We start from the raw sequence: 17,575 nt of genomic DNA, 5'->3' as shown, positions 1-17,575 counted from the left end.
GCTTCCCAGATGGGAGGAGAGCAAAGTACCTGCACAGATTGCTTGGACAGAGTGCTGATGCTCTGTTCTTCTCAAGAGCTGGTCACGCAGACACCTGTCAGGAATGGTATGCATGGCAGGAGGCTCAATTAGTGTTTATGAAGCCCTGAAAACAGATGTTCTTGAGATGATGAGCAATACTTTAGCAAGTGGTGGATGGAGACTCTCAGAAAGAGCTGTCTTTACCCTGCAGCTCTGCCTTGGGTGTTTTTCCTCTAGACAGTGCTATCTGAAGGAGTCAGACTTCTACTCTGAGTTTGCTGGAACAAGGATGAAAATCTGGAATATTCACATCTCAGAACTATTTGCTTGGTCTAGGAGCCTGCCTGTGCGTTCAAGAACACCATCACAGCACCTCATAGACTGTGGAGCTGTTGTACTTCATGCCTTATGATGGAAAATGAGTCTGTTGAAGTTTAAATCTCCAGCTGCTGCCAAGTATATGCAACACTGGGTGTAAAACTGCACCACTGCTCTGCTCTCCAGCCACTTCGTTGGGAGATGAAGGTGCCAGAGACTCCTAAATACCAGTGAATGGCCTACAGCACCTCTTCCCTTCAAACAGTGCAGCGCTGGGTAATGTAAGACTGCAGGAACTATGGTCAGTTGGTTCAAACGTTTGGGAAGGCCACAGGACAGTCAGGGCCTGAGCTCTCCTTCCACACAGAGCCACCAGCACCAGCCGCTAGCTTTCCTCTCCCGGCTTTCAGTGCTTTTTCAGTTCACGGCAATTGCAGGTTTTGCAAAGTAGACCTTTTGCTCTACTGGACATTCAAGCCCCTGGACTCAGCTGATGGCATCTGCTGGAAGAGGGATGGAGCAGCTTGGGATAGGGAAGGCAGTTTTGTGGCAGAGACCCCAAATCCTTCAACAGGACAATACCTCAAAAACCAGGAATCCTTCACTTCATCTTTCAGGCTAGAAAGCAGCATGTGGAAAGCAAAGCTGTCCTGGCTCTACCAATAGATTTAAGATAAGCATTCCCTAGCACAATGCTCTTACTCTTTTCACACGCTGTTACCCTGTCCTCTTTATTTTTAGGTCTTCCAGCTGCACCCCAGCATGCATACCGCCTGTACAAAGAATGCTCAACCAGATTAAAACCCAATATTCCTTAGCTCCTGCTGCCTGTAATTCAGCAATGGTCCTACAGACCCAAACAGCAAGCCACTGATGCTGCAGAAACCCCACAGAAGGAAGCATGCTTCTAGCATATCAGCTATACTGTGCTTGGTTAAAATATAGCTACTTTTGTCATGTCAAAGTAAGGAGTAGTCCATGGGAGGCAGGATGGAAATTCCCATTGGGCAGCGGCAGCACAAGCATGCTGTGAAAAAACACAAGTTCTTGCCTCTTCAGAGAATTCAACTTCTCAGCAGTGGGGCTTACATTACCACCTCTCCCACAGGGCAGATCTGAGGATCAATGCAAGGGAACAGACAAGATGGGGCCAGCAGAGGCTGCAAGCTTGAGTCCCACAGGCAGACAAAAAAGCCCTGTTGAAAAAAAACCCAACAGTTTTGCAGTCAACAGAAGTAGAAAAGCAGGTGATAGAGGGAAGAAATCAAATAAGCTGTAATTTGGAAAGACTTCTCTCAAATACATATATATCCATTGCCTATAGGTCAAAAGTGTATTAATGCCTATCCCTCAAGCGCTAGCCTAAATTGAGATGAGCTCCAGCAGTCTGACCATTCATATATTCAGAAATGCCCAGCTTATGTGTTTGGCACAAACATTTAATAGCAGCATTCAAAATTCAGTATGCTCCATTTTAGTCTTATGTGGAAAATTAGCACAGATGATAATCTAATTGTACAACAACATGTTAAAAAAAAAGGTTTATTTTACATTATATACATTAGGGAACATATTTCAAAGCATTACCAATCACAACAATAATGCAGGCCATGAATCACTTTAAATCTAGTTTGGTTATAGTGTATGTTATCACAATAAAATATAAAGAACATATACAAAAAAAAAAAAGTCAAATGTTTGCATTTTGCTAAACCTTGGCATTTACATACTGCATTGGAAAAGAACAATCAAAAATACCTCTGATCAAAACTAAGTTCTTGTGATGTGTAGTAACCATTGTATTGTTTGAATGAGGTAGTAACTAAATTATTTTGGCCATGTGTTAACATCATAAATCAAAAAAAGTGTGAAAATGGTTATAAGGACAAAAAAAAGTCAAAATGGCAACATCTTTGATCCATTTCCACAATGTGGAATGTTGCTCCTTTTCATTGTGATAAGAAACTATTTCGTAAGATGAACAGTAATACTCATTTTTATCATTGTATACATTAATAATTCAAACACCTATTGCAGTGTTACAGCCAGGTACCACTAGTCTGGGATTGACACCCACCCAGAAAATACTGTTTTCAAGCACAGAGAAGTAATTGTAAGGAAAGTTTTCATTAAATATAAAAATACAGGTGTTTAACTTTCACAAAGAAAACTACCCAAGTAAACTTTAAAAAAAAAAAAAAAAAAGTAACTTTGAAGCCCAAGTCACATACACGAAGTCACAGTTTACCTTTGTGACTAAATACATCACATCTCAGTATGTTGTGCAAACATGAACACCAGTGTGTTGCATCAAAATTAAAACAAGATTGTAATTGGATTACAGCCTTGGTTACAATTTCTAAAAGTTAAGATTCATTTGTATTAGTAAATTACTTATAATAAAATACAATAGTGTTGTTAAATGTACTATATTTGTCGCTAGCATACCACTTAATAATAAACACAGGAGAAGTCCTTAAAATAGTACCCCGATTTAATTTTTGCATCCTCAGCGACTTTTACATCTGTACAGGTAAGACACCTGTACTTAACAAGAGGACCACTATCTACAGAAAGTCAGTGTAGGTCTTCAGCAAGTTTCACTGAAAAATACTGCATATGTACAAAGATTACATAACAGTAAATTAAGCACTTCTGTGGTATCATGCTGCTTATGTGTCCATACCACAAACAATTCTCCTCTTCCTCTCGTGCCACAATAAATTATAAAGTAACTGAAGTGGGGCTACTGCAGCTTTTGTGCTATTTTAGCCATGAATGCTGCTGCAGCAGGAGCGTTCTCTTCTCATGGTGAGCTAGCTGCCTGCCATGTGCTGTTCTCAGTAACTGTTCTCATGCCCTGCCAGGATATATAAATTGCTGTTGGCTGTTGGGTTATCCGTCGGCCTACTCTCCAGCACAACGACCCTAAAATGAAAATAAAAAAGCCATAACATCAAGTAAGCCTTCATTTAGAAAAAGATCCATGGATATAACTGTAAATATTCTTTCCCAGGGTCCATCTGATGAGTGGTCATTTCTCTCTCCTTGGATGCCTCTAGTCCAAAAGCCACTCAAAGCAAGGCCAACCCCAAAGCTACCTCAGGGTCTTGTCCAGGCAAGGTGGCCAAGGATCTCCCACAGCCTCTCTGGGCTCTTACTGCAGTGTTCAACCACACTCACCATGTTGTTTTCCCCTCTTTTATCAAGCTGGAATTTCCCTTGCTTCACTTTATGCCTGCTGCCTCTTGTGCTTTCAGTGGGGGCTTCTCAAGAGGGTTCATCACTCCCCTACTGCCTGGGCTTGTGCTTCCCCAGAGCTTTGCAAAGCTAACCCGTTAATCAGGCTCCAAGTTCTGGAAGTTGTTAGTCTGTGCTTTACCATTGGGCATGACAGATGACCAAAGCTGACTTCTGTGAGCATTTCTAGTCTTTCCCTGAGCCCATGTAACCTATCTCCACAGAAACTTCCTCCAGCTCTGACAGCCTCAGAGACAAAGTCTTGCGGGCTGAGAGTTTTCAAGGAAAAGATCACTATGTGCGGAATCTTCTCTCTCACTCTCTTCTTGCCACCCACTTTTGTCCAGCATTAGAGACAGGAGACTGGGTTAGCTGGACCTACACTATAACTGCAAAGACCATAAGACATGTCCCATCAGACCTTTCTCTTCAAAGGAGAGAAATTAGCAGTCACAATTCTGTTTCACAAACTATTTGGCATTTTTTAATCAGGCAAGAATTGCTAAAACTGCTAAATGGACCAGGATGTTCATGACTGAATTCTCATCCACAAGCACCCTGAAATGAAGGTAGATTTTGGGAAATTCAAATTCATCTACTGTACATTCACCCAAGGAGAGGTTGCTTGCTTCAAAACTATCACTAAGAAAACCTACCCTCTGCTCAATGTGTTCCACAAAGGGAATAGCACATCATGCCATGAGGCATTCCCTGCTCACCAGGAGAAAGCAACACACAAGCTCTTATTGGACTGATGTCAGGTTTTTTTTGGTTTCTCAGAGGCCCGGTTCATATGAACTACCTAGGAAATTACATGTGTTACTGGAAAAAGGTTTCACAGCTCAAGCACAAAATATGACAGAACTGCAATCAAAATGGTAACTGAAGAAATAGAAATTAATGTTTATTGCAGTGCAAAGTCTTTAAACATCGTCTCAGACTTGGGAGACTATTAGTGCAAGTCAGAAGTAGATGGAACCGTATTTGGGGAAGAGGACATTATTTTACCAAGGCAATGATTTGCAATGTCATGCTCCATTGTGACGTCAGACTCATTTTTAAATTAAGCTGTGCTGTCTCTCAACAACTAAGAGAAATGACATAATAAAGCTGAGCTTCACACACACCCCACTGGAACAGAGAAAGTAAAACCCTCAGGTCAGAGATGAGTATTACTTACAACTACCCATCACCAAAAACCTATCAAGGATTGCATGTAAGGCAGAATCCTCAACACCCAGCCAGCAAAAATTGCTGGTAGCTAGCCAGCAAAGCCACAGCACCATTCACTGCTGTCGATGTTATGGATAATTACAGGGCTATGCATCAAGCTTGGAGAAGCAGAATATGGGGAGAGCCTTTGGTTGATGTGAAGCCTTTTTGGTAGTTCTAAGATGCCACAAGAAAGTGAGTTTACTGCAAGCGGCATAAGACAGTGGCAATTCTCAGAAATTAAAGCCTAGTTTTGCACTTCATATGAATACAGTACTGGTAAAACCATCATGTCAGCATGCACTCCCCAGAAGACTAGATATCTGCTGTTTCTGTGGCTGTTACAGAAGTACAAAGTTTGACAGCAGGGCAGAGAAAGTTGAGAAAGTCAGTGACACTCATAAAATCTACTGACTCAGCAAGCTGGTATCTGATGGGTCAGACAGACATGGTATTAGCGTCCTGTAAAGCAGATGTCAAAGAACAGCTGCACTGGGAATTATCAAGAGCTCTTACAAGACCTGAGCTGTCACACTGGGAGGACAACTGGTAAAGTTCCTTTCTGGGGGTGAAAGCGAGATACTTAAATTTTTAAGTATTTTTTGCATTTGTCTCAAAAAGTAGATCTTGATGAATTACTGCAGCAGAGCATCTGAAAGTAAATATTTCACCAAGTTAAAAGAATTACATAACAAAAGGAAGACACTCTGGAGATTGGGACTGCAGTCAAATACAAGCTTGCTGGCATGGCTGAGTACTTCTAGAAGCCTGTGAACACTTTTAGAAGACTTTTTTTTTTTGTTTGGAAGAAAGAAGTAAATTTGAAGGGCTGAAAGGTAGACACGTACATAAAGGAATGTGTAAGATGGCTAAAAAAAGGAATCACGAGAAACAAGCAAAAAGAACTTTTACAAGGCAGGATGAGCACACATTATTATTCTATTTTAGCATGCCATATTCACTTCTCTGCATACCTGTCAGATCCCAGAAGCCTGAATATCCTCGTATTATCAGAAATTTCTTGTGTGATCTAGACAATAAAAATAAGACAGATATTTACATGTTAAGTACACAAGTGTTTTTATTGTGTTTAAAACCAACCTAGAAAAAATAATTGACTATGACTGATGTTAACAATTTACTACTGATTTAAATCCACTAGAGAAGTTAATGCAACTGTCACTTTTAAATGAAATATAAAAGTTTTCTGTAATTCCTGCCACATTGTGTGAATTCTTCTGGCAGCAACTGCAAGCACCACTGCAAGTCTCAGCACTGCACAGCATCTGAGCTACCGGCACAATTCTCTTTGCAGTCATGACTGAAATAGGTAGCTGTAGGGTGCAATTTGTCTCACTGTAGAGTAGATATCCAAAATGGTTCAGATAAATCACACATAAAATGCATTTTGTTGAAATTCTGAATCACAGTGATGATGCAGTTAAGTTCACATTCTGAAAACCTTAACAGAGACACATAAGCTAATTTGTGGTACTTATGACTGTTGTGAAAAGAAAACATAGTATTTTGACATTTCAGGCTAATGCAATAGAGCTTTCTTTATTTGCTATGGGTGAATTGTACTTTTGTGATACATCTTTATGATCACATGAATACCAAAGCACCAAAGAATACATATTAATCAGTAAACTGCAGCCCACTGAATACTCCAAAGTCACACCGTCAACAGGCAGCACTGTTTACGAAGATCCTTTTCTGCACAGCCACATTTCACGTTCCTGAGGAAAGAAGAGATTCTTCTCTCCTTTCAGATCCTAGCTGTGTTAGTTGACTTAGTGAATTCACTTCTGTCACAGAGAACTTTTAAGATAATTTTAATTCACAAGAATGAAGAAGTTCCCCACTGTTAGAAAATTACTTCCCGATTGTTGTGGGGCTGAGCCCGCACAATCTTGGCCCAAACTTTGAGCATCTTGTCTCAGAATTAACACAGTTCCCCGTTTCATTCTTCCCAATCAAACCACTGTGGAAAGAAGTAACTTTGCAAGCAGCTCAAATAATCCCGTTAGACCAACTGGTATTAGATTAGGGAATCTGAACTGATAATGTCTTCAAAGACAAAAGTGCTGCAAATTTAGGTTGGTCAGGTTTTTTTACCTGTGTAACTGCTTCCTACATATTACATGATATAAAATTCCCCTAAAATAATTAATAGGGTCAAGATCTGAGCCTGGTAACGCTGGCTTTTCATATTACAGATGAAAATGAGTTTCTTTTCTAAACAGCTGTGGCTAGTAAGACAGCCAGGAGAGAAGAAATTTAAAAAGGCCTGAGAGCTTACCCTACACATGTTCTACAGAGAAAAAGTTTTGGGTTGCTTGCTTTCTGACAATACCTCAGTTCTGCCTTCCATTCTCCATTTAGGTGCTGGCTTTGGCTTGACACTAACAAAGCAAGACAGTGTTCCTTACGCTTTAGATAAACAACATAAAGCATCCACCTGTGCTGCAGCACTCTAGAGCACGTCCTCTAACAACTGGATCAGAGCTACTGAGTGCCAATGGGTGGAGTAATCCACCCAGCCTCGCAGAATGCTGCTGGCAGGAGTCTGGCGTTGGGGAAGTGCCTAGCAGCACCATCTCCTCCTGTGCTAACAGCAAGGTGCTGCAGTTCACCATTATGAGTTCTTGGGAGGAGGACAGTCACGCCTGGGGATCAAACATACATAAATGCCAGAAGAACCATTTGCAGACTTGGAAGTAAGAAGTAGTTTGACTCGAGTCTTTGGTCCAACTTGCCACAAAGAGCAGACTTACTGTCAGCACAGATTAGGTCAACTGTATCTTTGTGCAAATAAATGTAGTTATGTAACAATGTGGAATATATAAGATTGGCATGCTGCAACAATACAATTAGTCGCAATGAGCTCAATTTATCAGCCAATGCAACACTGATAAAACAACTGTTGACATTTGTACACATTCTTTAATAACCAAGATAGAAGATTTCTTAAAAACCTACAAAGCACAGCATTTCCACTAACACATAGATGCACAAGGTTTACAGCAAGAAAGAAAAAAAAAAAACCAAACCAAACCAACCCAAAAAACCCACAATTTGGGAAGGTACTTATAATGGTTGAACTATGTCTAAAAATCACATCAAACTGGCTGAAAAAAAGGACTACACAGAAAGTTTAGAAAAATCTTTAGCTCAATCTGACAATTTTCTCCTGGGAATGGAAAATACTTCTTATGGAAGCCTGGCACTAAAGTCTTCAAAGTATTTGTAAGCCAAGGGAATGTGGAAGAGTCTAAAAAAACAACGGGCAACTCATTCAGCAAAAAGCTCAAGCTCAGCAGTGGAGCGTGCAACCACTGACAAAGCCCAAATTTTGATATCCACATGTGAGAAGCTAAAGGACTGATGATGGTCTTCAAAGCAGTTTAAGGAGAAGATTAATGCTACCAAGAATTAGGCTGAGATATTTTCTGTGGCATCATGGCCTGGTCTCTTGTTGCTTTCTGCTTTGTGTATTAGACTTAACAGGGGCTTATGAAACATGTTTAGAATGAGACTCCAGCTTCCAGCTGTAACCTAGGAAGTTACTGAAGTTTTTTACTCTTTCACAACACAGCATTATGCATTCATCCTCTACTTGGCTTATATTAGAAGCTAGAATTTGAAACAAAATGCACTACTCACCTCATTTGATCTAAAACTCCTTCCTTGCATCCCATGTTTCCAGAATGCTAACACACTGTCTTGTAGACACACTGGTAACAAAGAACACTGGAATCAGTTTTGGGGCACAATGTCAACTCATGCTTTTAAGGCCAAAAGCATAGGACTGCAATTTTGAAATCCGTACATGTATGTTTTATTGTATCACGGTTCACCTGCACAGACTGCAAAATGACTCCTAAGAATTGCTGAACCTGCCTCAAAGTAGGCACATTTATATATTCATTTGTTTGTTTAATGAGTGGTGCTTAAAAATATTCCCACACAACAAGAGAAAATTTCAAACCTGTCCTTCTGTCTAGTCCTAAACATACCCTTTCCTTTGCATGGGAAACACCATCTTATTCTAACAGTAGCAGAAAATGTATATTGAATTTTAACAGAAATTTACAGGGATACTGCAGTGACATTTTTCACTTTCTCAGCAACTATTGGCTAATACAGTCCTTCTGCAATAGCAGTGTAAAGCTTTACAGAGCCCTCTACTTCCCAGTCCCTCCCCTGGTCACAAACATGGTGACAGAAACCTGTATTGGAACACTGGGAAAGGAAACGGGTCTAGGGCCTTCCTCAAAGACAGGACAAGTGTCTGAGTCCCCAGAAAGAATCTATCCCACCTGCATCCAGCATTCTGTCTCTGGGCAGGAGCTCTTTGGAGACAATATCAGGCCAGAACAGGACACTGGTAGCTCATTTGTGATGAGTAGAGAGAACTACAGCACGTCCAGAGGTCCCACAGTGAGCAGCTTCAAGTATGCATACTCCTTCCTGTACCCCATTCCCAACCAACAGGAGCCATAAAAGTAGTGTTTTTCATGACAATATTTGTTTGTCCTCTTCTCTGGGAGACATTATGTTTGAAGCGTCTTTTAAAACTTTAAAGCTTTTCCTCAGAAGTAAATTCCCTCCAACTCATTATTTGTTTTCCCACTGTTTCTCCTCTTCTTGTGTGTGCTGGGTTTCTGTGGTGGCGTTTTTAATAGCAGGGGAAGGGGCTACAGCAGTGGCCCGGGTCAGAAGCTTCTTGAAAGCCACCCCCCCCTCCCCCCCCCAAGTCAGACCCACCCCTCGCCAGGGCTGTGCCAATTAGCCATGGTGGCTGTGCCTCTGTGATAATGTATTTGAGAAGGGGATCCTGGGAGGAGGAGTTGGGGAGTTGTGAGGAGTTACGAGAAGGACGAACACCAAGATCAGTGGAAGGAAGGAGGAGGAAGGGGGTGAGGTGCACTGCAGCACAGACCCCCGTTATCCTGTGGTGAGATGGCAGGGCTGCCCACCCTGCCACCCACGGAGCTCCACGGTGGAGTAGAGGCCAACCTGAAGCCTGTGGAAAAGCCCACACCAGAGCAGGCAGCAGTGCTTAAAGGAAGCCAGGACTCTGAGGAGAGAAGCAGCCCCCCTGCTGTAGTCTGGCTCTGGGAGGATTGCAACACGCGGGGCTGACCCACGCGGGGGAAGCTTGGAAATGGGTACACGCTATGGGAAGGACTCACTGCAGAGAAGGCTCACGGAGGACTGTCTGCACTGAGAGGGGAGCCACACGGAACAGGGGAGGAATGTGCAGCATCCACCCCATCTCCCAAGAAGGAAGGAGCAGCAAACTGACCGTAACCCCCATCCCCTGCCCCCTGTGCTGCTGGAGGGAGGAGGGAGAGAGATTGGGAGCAGAGCTGAGCTTGGGAAAGAGGGAGGGGTGCGGGGAGGTGTTTCTGGGTGTGGTGGCGCTTCTCACTATCCCACCTTGTCTGCTAAGTGTTGTCTTTGTTAGCGTTTGAATTAAAGTGATATTTTCTTTTATTTCCCTAACAAGTCTGTCTTTTGCCTGTGATCCTAATGGGTGAGCCACCCCTCCCTGACTTTATCTGGATTCCTGAGCCTTTTTGCTTCATTTTCTCCTTCCCATTCCTGAGAGGGGAAGGGGTGAGTGAACAGCTGCGTGGTGCTCAGTTGCCCTCTGGGCTCAAACCATGACATGGTGCTACCCTCCATCTGTATATACATCCTTCTGCATCCCTCTTTCAAAAGCATGTGATGCAATCCAGGTATGTAACTAGTGGAGAACTGTCAAAAATAAATTCATTCTGTCTTTCTGTTTCACAAATTAATTCATTCAGATTCTTCACAAAAAATCCAAGATTTATGTAAAGTGTGACATATATAATTTAGTCTCTGGGCTGTTTTATAGAAATGGACTGTGTAAACACACATGCAGAATGAATTAACTGTGAATGATTTACAGAGTTCATGTAGGTTGTGTTATGGTATTCTTTTAGAGGCTGAAGTTTCCATCGTATTCCCAAGACATTGGCCCAATTAGGCAAGACTCCAGGGTTATTGCTCCATTCCAGTTGCTCCTAGGGAAGCACGTTACATAGCGTGCTGAACCTTTCAGCTCCTTGAACTCTGACAGGCTTGGTGCTGTGACCATTTCCCTGGGGAGCCTATTCCAGTGACTGAGTACCCTCCGAGTGGAGAATCTTTTCCTAATGTCCAACCTGAACTTCCTCTGATGCAGCTTCATACCACTTCCACATGTCCCATCACTGGTCACCAGAGAGAGGAGATCAGCACCTCCCCCTCTGCTGCCCACTTTGAGGATGTTGTACACACTAACAGTTTGGTGTCCTCCTTATACTGAGGTGCCCAGGACTGCACACAGTACTCGAGGTGGGGCCATACCAGTGCAGTGTTGAATGGGACAATCACCTCTCAACTGGTTAGTGATGCTGTGCTTGGTGCACCCCAGGACACGGTTGGCCCTTTTGGCTGCCAGGGTGCACTGTTGACTCGTCTTCAGCTTGCCATCGACCCAAATCCCCAGATCTCCTTCTGCGGGGCTGCTCTGCAGACTCTCATCCCCCAATTTATATGTATAACCAGGATTACCCCGTCCCAGGTGCAGAATCCGGCATTTGTTCTTGTTAAATTTCACACAGTTGACAACTGCCCAGCTCTCTAGTTTATCCAGATATTAGTAATGAAATCCAACTTACCTATTGATTCAATCTGAAAGTCAAATGTAAGCTCCGAGGACAGTTTGCGGCTGGATTTTAACCTGCCTTGCAGATTCACTATTTTTATGCAGCCTAGACAATAAATAGAATATGTCAACCAAGAATTAATCTTCAATATGTGACCTAATTTAAAGGCAGACAGTATGCATGTATATGCACACATATATATTTAGTTGATACTAAAACTTACAATCCAAACACACCAAAATGGTATCTCTCTCCAGCTGTGTTACATGTACAACACTTGTCTCTGTAGTGTCTATAAAAAAATGACAGTGTTAGTTCATAACATAAATTAGCATGAAATTTGAAGTGGAAGTTCTAAAGATTGAGAGAATTTAATGGGTTAGTGTGGTTTTATCTACTTAAAATAATCATCTTACTATTGACATTTCTCTTCTCTTAGAGAGGCATGTCCACTTATCCAACATACTGGCTGTGACAGGAAAACTGAAACTGTAATATTAAAGTATGGACTTAATCCAGCCTTTTCTGAGCCTTGTCACAAAATCAAACTCACAGGTACACTGTTCTCTCTTTATTCTCTGTTGGTGTCATTTAATATTGCTGTTGCAAAAAAAAGCAGATATATGAGACTGTTCACACTAAACCTGAATGCTGTTTCATTCCATTTTACTTCTCCCTTTATTTCTAAATCTTGCTAGGTACTTTTATATCAGTATTTAATTCTTGCTGCTATTTTCAGACTTTCCATCCTCAGATCTTCCAAAAACAGGGGATTATTTCCTTCTCCAAACTATTGAAAGAAGGTTACCTTCCTCTCTTCTAGGTTACAGCTGCAGCAGTTTCCATCCCAGTAAACAGGGGAATCTGACCCTCAAGTGGTAAGTGGACACATCAACTCAAAAGAGAAGTGTAGTTTTGGGCCATTTGGTTGTTAAAACTACACAAAAATCAGCTCTTACTAACTCAGCATTACTGCCAGTAATTCTGTAGGCATTCTTTCATACAGAAAAGAGAAACTCATGAAATCTGTTAGAGATGAGAAATTAGAGCATGTTTCCTAAAATACAAAAGCAGCTTTCAGTTAAATAATAAAATCCGTGGTCCTGTTGAGAAGCAAAACACTCCTTGGGGATGATGGCAGAAATGTGGTCCTTGAGATGGTCCCTCCATCTCTTTTTTGCAGTATGTCTTGGAAGGCCTACATTTGTGATGTTAACCAATTTCTAATGCATGATCTCAACCAAAGGTGGATATAGCCATGATGAAAACATGCAACAGAAGGATTGGAGGATATACATCGGTGCAACCACATTATGCGATGTGGAAACATGCACTGCACTGGCTGAAGCTAACAGGAAGAGCATGGCAAGGTGAGACACTCCCTGCAGTAAGCCTCTGCCAGCTATTTTTTTTTAAATGTCTTTATCAGACATTTACAAAAAAAGGTCAAATGTCAAACAATGAAAACTATTATTTGATGGAAGCTATTTGTGACCATATGGTACACACTTTTCTCATTTAAAAAACAGTGAAAAATCTGTTTCATTGCATTACTGCTCTCCTGCCAGCAGGGGACAGGAATAAACCAATACATGAGGGATTAAATTAGAGTCAAACTAATAGAAGAAAACAACAACATAGACACAACATGAGAACACACAAATGATTCAAGGAAGCTAAAGAAGCAGTTTGGAAAGGCACAATGCAATGTTAAGTTTTCCATATTAATAAAAAATGAGCCAGGAAGGGATTACTACTCTTGTATTAACACAATGATGCAGACAATTCTGAGAGAAGAATGACAACAGGACATTATGGGTCAAAGAATTTCTCTGCAGCATACTTCTATGGACTCTACTGAAGTCACACAGTTACAGAAATATATGTATAAGTCTGAAAATAAAATGCATTAACTCTGAAATAGTTAAGTGTATTAATTGGCCATCCACTGATCACTGTTTTTTTGTAACTATGCTTTAAATTTTGTCAACATCTAATGGACTTTTCAGCAGCAAGAAAGTCAGCAGGCATCTTCCTACTGGAAGCTGTTGTTCTTAGTGATTTCCACGGTATGCAATCAGCTGGACTCATACACTTATATATGCCAGCACAGGGCCATGTATAATTCATCATGGATCAAAAGGGGCTCTGTGCCTGGTAATAACAAAGCTATTTACTGCTTCTAAACCTGCAAGCTATGACTGAAGCCAGCTCATCACTGTATCTAGGTTTTAGGGGAACCTTGCAATTCTAGAAGGTAATTCTTGACACATCTCCTTCTTAAGAGAATTTCCACTGGTGCTCAGGTGGTGGCCTCCTCACTCACAGCACCCAGACAAGTGAGGGACAGACACTTGGTTTCCTGCTACCAGTGGGCCTAATCCCTTTCGCTTTCCATAAACATTGGAAGAATATAAATATGCTCTCTCTCTCAGCAGGAGGGTGATAACACCATTTCTAACCATACTTGCTTACTGTAGGAGAGCCAAACCACACCTACAAAGATGGTAAAAGAAATTGCCAAGTGCAATTCTATTAAAATCTATTAAACAAAACAGAAGTCATGGTGCAAAGGGAGAGCACAGACCAGCACAGTGGGTAATAGTCAAGTCCAGCCTGATTTATGAAAATGCAGGAAACCACAACTCCATCCTCTGCTATACTCAAAATCTCAACAAATCCGATGAATTCAACATGTAGGAACATCCAACCAACCACATACCCCTTTAAACAGAGGACTTACAATGATTACTCGGTCATAATGATTTAACCATTAGTTTCCTCAAATGAAATTACCTTTCTAGTGCCTCAGGTATAGTTGAAGAAGAAGGAACATTTCTGAATGCAATTACAACAGCACACAAACCTGCTTCTGTAAACCATGAAGAGGTAGAATTTGGGTTGACAGTCTCAAACTTCACCACCTGGTTGAAGTCTCTTCCTCTACTGACACCGACACAAACTAAAGGGAATTCCTGCTCAGGCACTACCAGCATTTCAAACAATCTCAGCGGACAAGGAACAGGAAAATCTATGTGCTAGATTAGAAACAAAAATAGATATTAGAAGGGAAACAAGTTTAGTCTGAGTTGCTATTAGCTATTTGAACTGTATGGTAAATTTTATGCCATACATTCTGTAACATAATGTTTACTACTTCAGATAATAATAATTGATAGATACAAAAAGCCCAAGCTAAGAAGTTTTAGAGAGTCTTCATGCTGATTCAGTTAAAATAAGACAGGATGTCTGTCATCATGTGTGTCCTGTGCCTACAGATGGTAAGAGCACTATACCCATCATTGCTCTCCCCCATATGGAGTCTCTAAGCCTTGTTTCCCAGGCTGATTAAGTTACAGCAGCTGCTTCCCTACAAACATGAGTCTACCCTGGCTCCATCTCTTCAGGTGGTGTCAGATGGGTAGATAACAAGCATTTCTGGGCACCTCCAGTGTCACAAAGCACAGAGTAAGTGGCCACCTTCTCTCTGGTATGGGAGCAAGCCTGCTGTTAACCGATGTTAACATTCCACTCTGCCATGTCTCAGTCTGTCAGCCAGCTTTTTACTGTGCAACTAAAGGCAGTGTTCATAGAGAGAAGGGCTTTGTTCTTTAACTGAAGTGCACCACAAAAACATTAATATAAATATTTTGAGTCAGTTAGTACATATTACACATTGAAAGAGCTATTTTCAGTGTAATTTAACAGAAAAGTCTAATAACTCAAGAAATGTCTAATACTTACTCTCAACAAGTCACTACAAGATAAATAAAACTGAACACAAGAGTATTTCAGCTTATCATAATATTACCTTGATTAACATAAATTTTTGCATTGGTTCAACCCATTCTAACAAAACAATGCTAGACTGTAGCGCTCCACAAAGGTACTTGTGGCCTGTGTAGGGATTCCTCACTGCCAAAAAAGGAGAGGTAGAGTACATTAGTGTACTAAGCAAATACAAATCAGAAACAATTTCCAACTAAGTAACAGTCCATACAGTTTTGGGAAACACCCACCACCATCACTCTAATTTTTATATAAGGAAGTTGCTAAAAAGTCAACATCCACACTATGAAAATGTTGACAGTGAGCATGCTGGAGGAGGGGCTGCCCTTCCACCAGACATGAACACCCAGTAGCTGGTGACAAATAAGCCATAATGCACATGGCTCTCAAGAACACTGTGGTGTTTCACCTCTCCAACTCAAAGTTTATTGTTGATTTTTTTAGACTGGTAGGTGGGATTTACTATTTTAGATAGTCTTGAAAAATAATAGTTGACTGCATATACATTTGAAGTATGTTACTCCACCATGTTGGTTTGCCTAAGCTATCTCCAAATCATCATGAGAAGCTGTTAAAGAATGGCTTTTTCCGTGACACACAGACAGTTATCCAGGAGGCACTGAACAATCAGTGCCACTTGAGAACTGCTCAGCTGCCTTCCAAGCACTGTCACAGCAAGTCTGAAATCTAGGAGCTCTATATTTCTGATGAACACTTCTAGATCAGAAGGAAATATTTTTTTTTAAGTGACATCATCTATTTCCACTTAACTGCTCTTTTCCTATTGTTTGTCATAACTCAAAAATTGGAAGATAACAGTAAAGTTGCAAAATTGGCTACTCTGAAATCTTAAATTTCACAACTTTAATTCTACAGTATTGACAAAATTTCACTCCCTAAGTGCTGCCAGCATATCCATTAAGATGAACAAGTGTCAGTTCGAACTTTGTATAATTATATCTAAAGACCAGACTTTAAAATACTGTAAAGCGACTGTGGGTCATCAGGCAGTTAACAGCACAGTTCAGATAACGAGCTTCTACAATCCAGTACTATCTACATAAGTGAAATATGCTCATGCTACCTTACTGCCAAGGAAATCCACTGGCAAGCACTTGGCCTCTTAAACATCAAAGCTTAATTTCACTAATCCAAGCTCTCACTCAACATCAGTCAAACTGACTACAAACTGCAGCAAATGACGCTTCGCATGACCTTTGTTAAGGCTGAACTCAGCAGCACAAACCATAAAACATTTAATTACCACTCATAAGGTGGGAAAAACAAGACCAGAAGTTCTTGTCTTTTTTTCTGCCTCCTGTGGCACTGCTGCTTCCCCCAGGCCAAAGGGATGCTTACACCACCAGCAGGAATGGAGGCTCAGGCTGCACAGAAGGCAGAAGAGTGAAATCTTTTCTCCCTTTGAACCCGCCTTTTGCAGCCACCCTTGTTGCCATCACAAATTATCACTTACACCTAACATGCAAGGATTCCAGGCTTATTAGGCTAAGCTACCTCTGAATGCCAGGACAGCAGACTCCGCCTAATAAATGCCAAGTCCCATGGCACTCTTGTTAAAATCCGTGCCTGTTCGTACACAAACCCTAAGTTTACAGAGGAGCACAGGACCAGGTTTCTCATGTCATAAACAGAGACCTTTCGCTCCACCCCTTTGGGTGCTGCCTTCAGCAGCCATTAACACTCACAGCTTGATTAGATGCCTCAATTAGCGCAAGGCCTGGATTTTGTTAACACCCTACCATGCCCTAGAGAATTTGTATCCCAGAAAAAGCCAAGTTTTAAGGGATGAGCTGGACAAAGAAGTGTTAACAAATAGCAGGTGTTTTAGCAATATTGGGCAGATTTTTGTCAGGGAAAACGAGAGAAGCTTACCACCAAGTCTCTGAAAATCTTCTGTATAATACAACTCCTCACACCAAACTTTTGATTATGGTACACCAGGTGAAACATTTCCAGGGACCCCAAGAAATCATCCATAGTTTCCTGCTCAGTTTTGGTTTTTTTTTTTTTTTGGTTGGTTGGTTTTTTGAATCTATCTGCCCCATCTCCCTTTTAAAACATATATTAACACAGTGCAGCTTTGACACTTCAGTAGCTCTGGCAGTCTGAACATCCTATAAAGGCTTCAGAGACAACACTGTCCTCAAAAATACTCCCTGCTTTTTATCATCCAATATTGATAACTGAACTCATGCTAGGAAGTAAAGCTACTTAAGCCTGATGGTAACTTTAAGTCACTCCATCCATGGAGATTAGGTTCTTTCTGAGGGCTCGTTTAAATTTTACAT

General features: G+C 41.3%; 1 protein-coding gene across 3 annotated transcripts in view; it reads right to left on the bottom strand.

Moving 5' to 3' along the window:
• Window positions 1–1,865: 1,865 nt before the first annotated feature.
• MAP4K3 (mitogen-activated protein kinase kinase kinase kinase 3) overlaps window positions 1,866–17,575 on the bottom strand; it is an 84,852-nt gene continuing 69,142 nt past the window's right edge. For all 3 annotated transcript variants that reach the window (XM_042789282.1, XM_042789281.1, XM_042789283.1), the window contains 7 exons: window positions 15,289–15,392; window positions 14,344–14,515; window positions 11,701–11,769; window positions 11,490–11,582; window positions 8,458–8,528; window positions 5,766–5,821; window positions 1,866–3,267 (listed from right to left, as the gene is read on the bottom strand). In XM_042789282.1, coding sequence (XP_042645216.1) covers window positions 3,180–3,267; window positions 5,766–5,821; window positions 8,458–8,528; window positions 11,490–11,582; window positions 11,701–11,769; window positions 14,344–14,515; window positions 15,289–15,392 — 653 coding nt within the window. In that variant the 3' untranslated portion in view covers window positions 1,866–3,179. The remainder of the gene's footprint in view (window positions 3,268–5,765; window positions 5,822–8,457; window positions 8,529–11,489; window positions 11,583–11,700; window positions 11,770–14,343; window positions 14,516–15,288; window positions 15,393–17,575) is intronic.

This window comes from Tyto alba, unplaced genomic scaffold, assembly GCF_018691265.1.
Source record: "Tyto alba isolate M040663 unplaced genomic scaffold, T.alba_DEE_v4.0 Super-Scaffold_16, whole genome shotgun sequence".
Classification (NCBI taxonomy): Eukaryota; Metazoa; Chordata; class Aves; order Strigiformes; family Tytonidae; genus Tyto; species Tyto alba.
The sequence above is the reverse complement of the archived record's forward strand: the minus strand, read 5'-3'. Positions and strand labels throughout refer to the sequence as shown.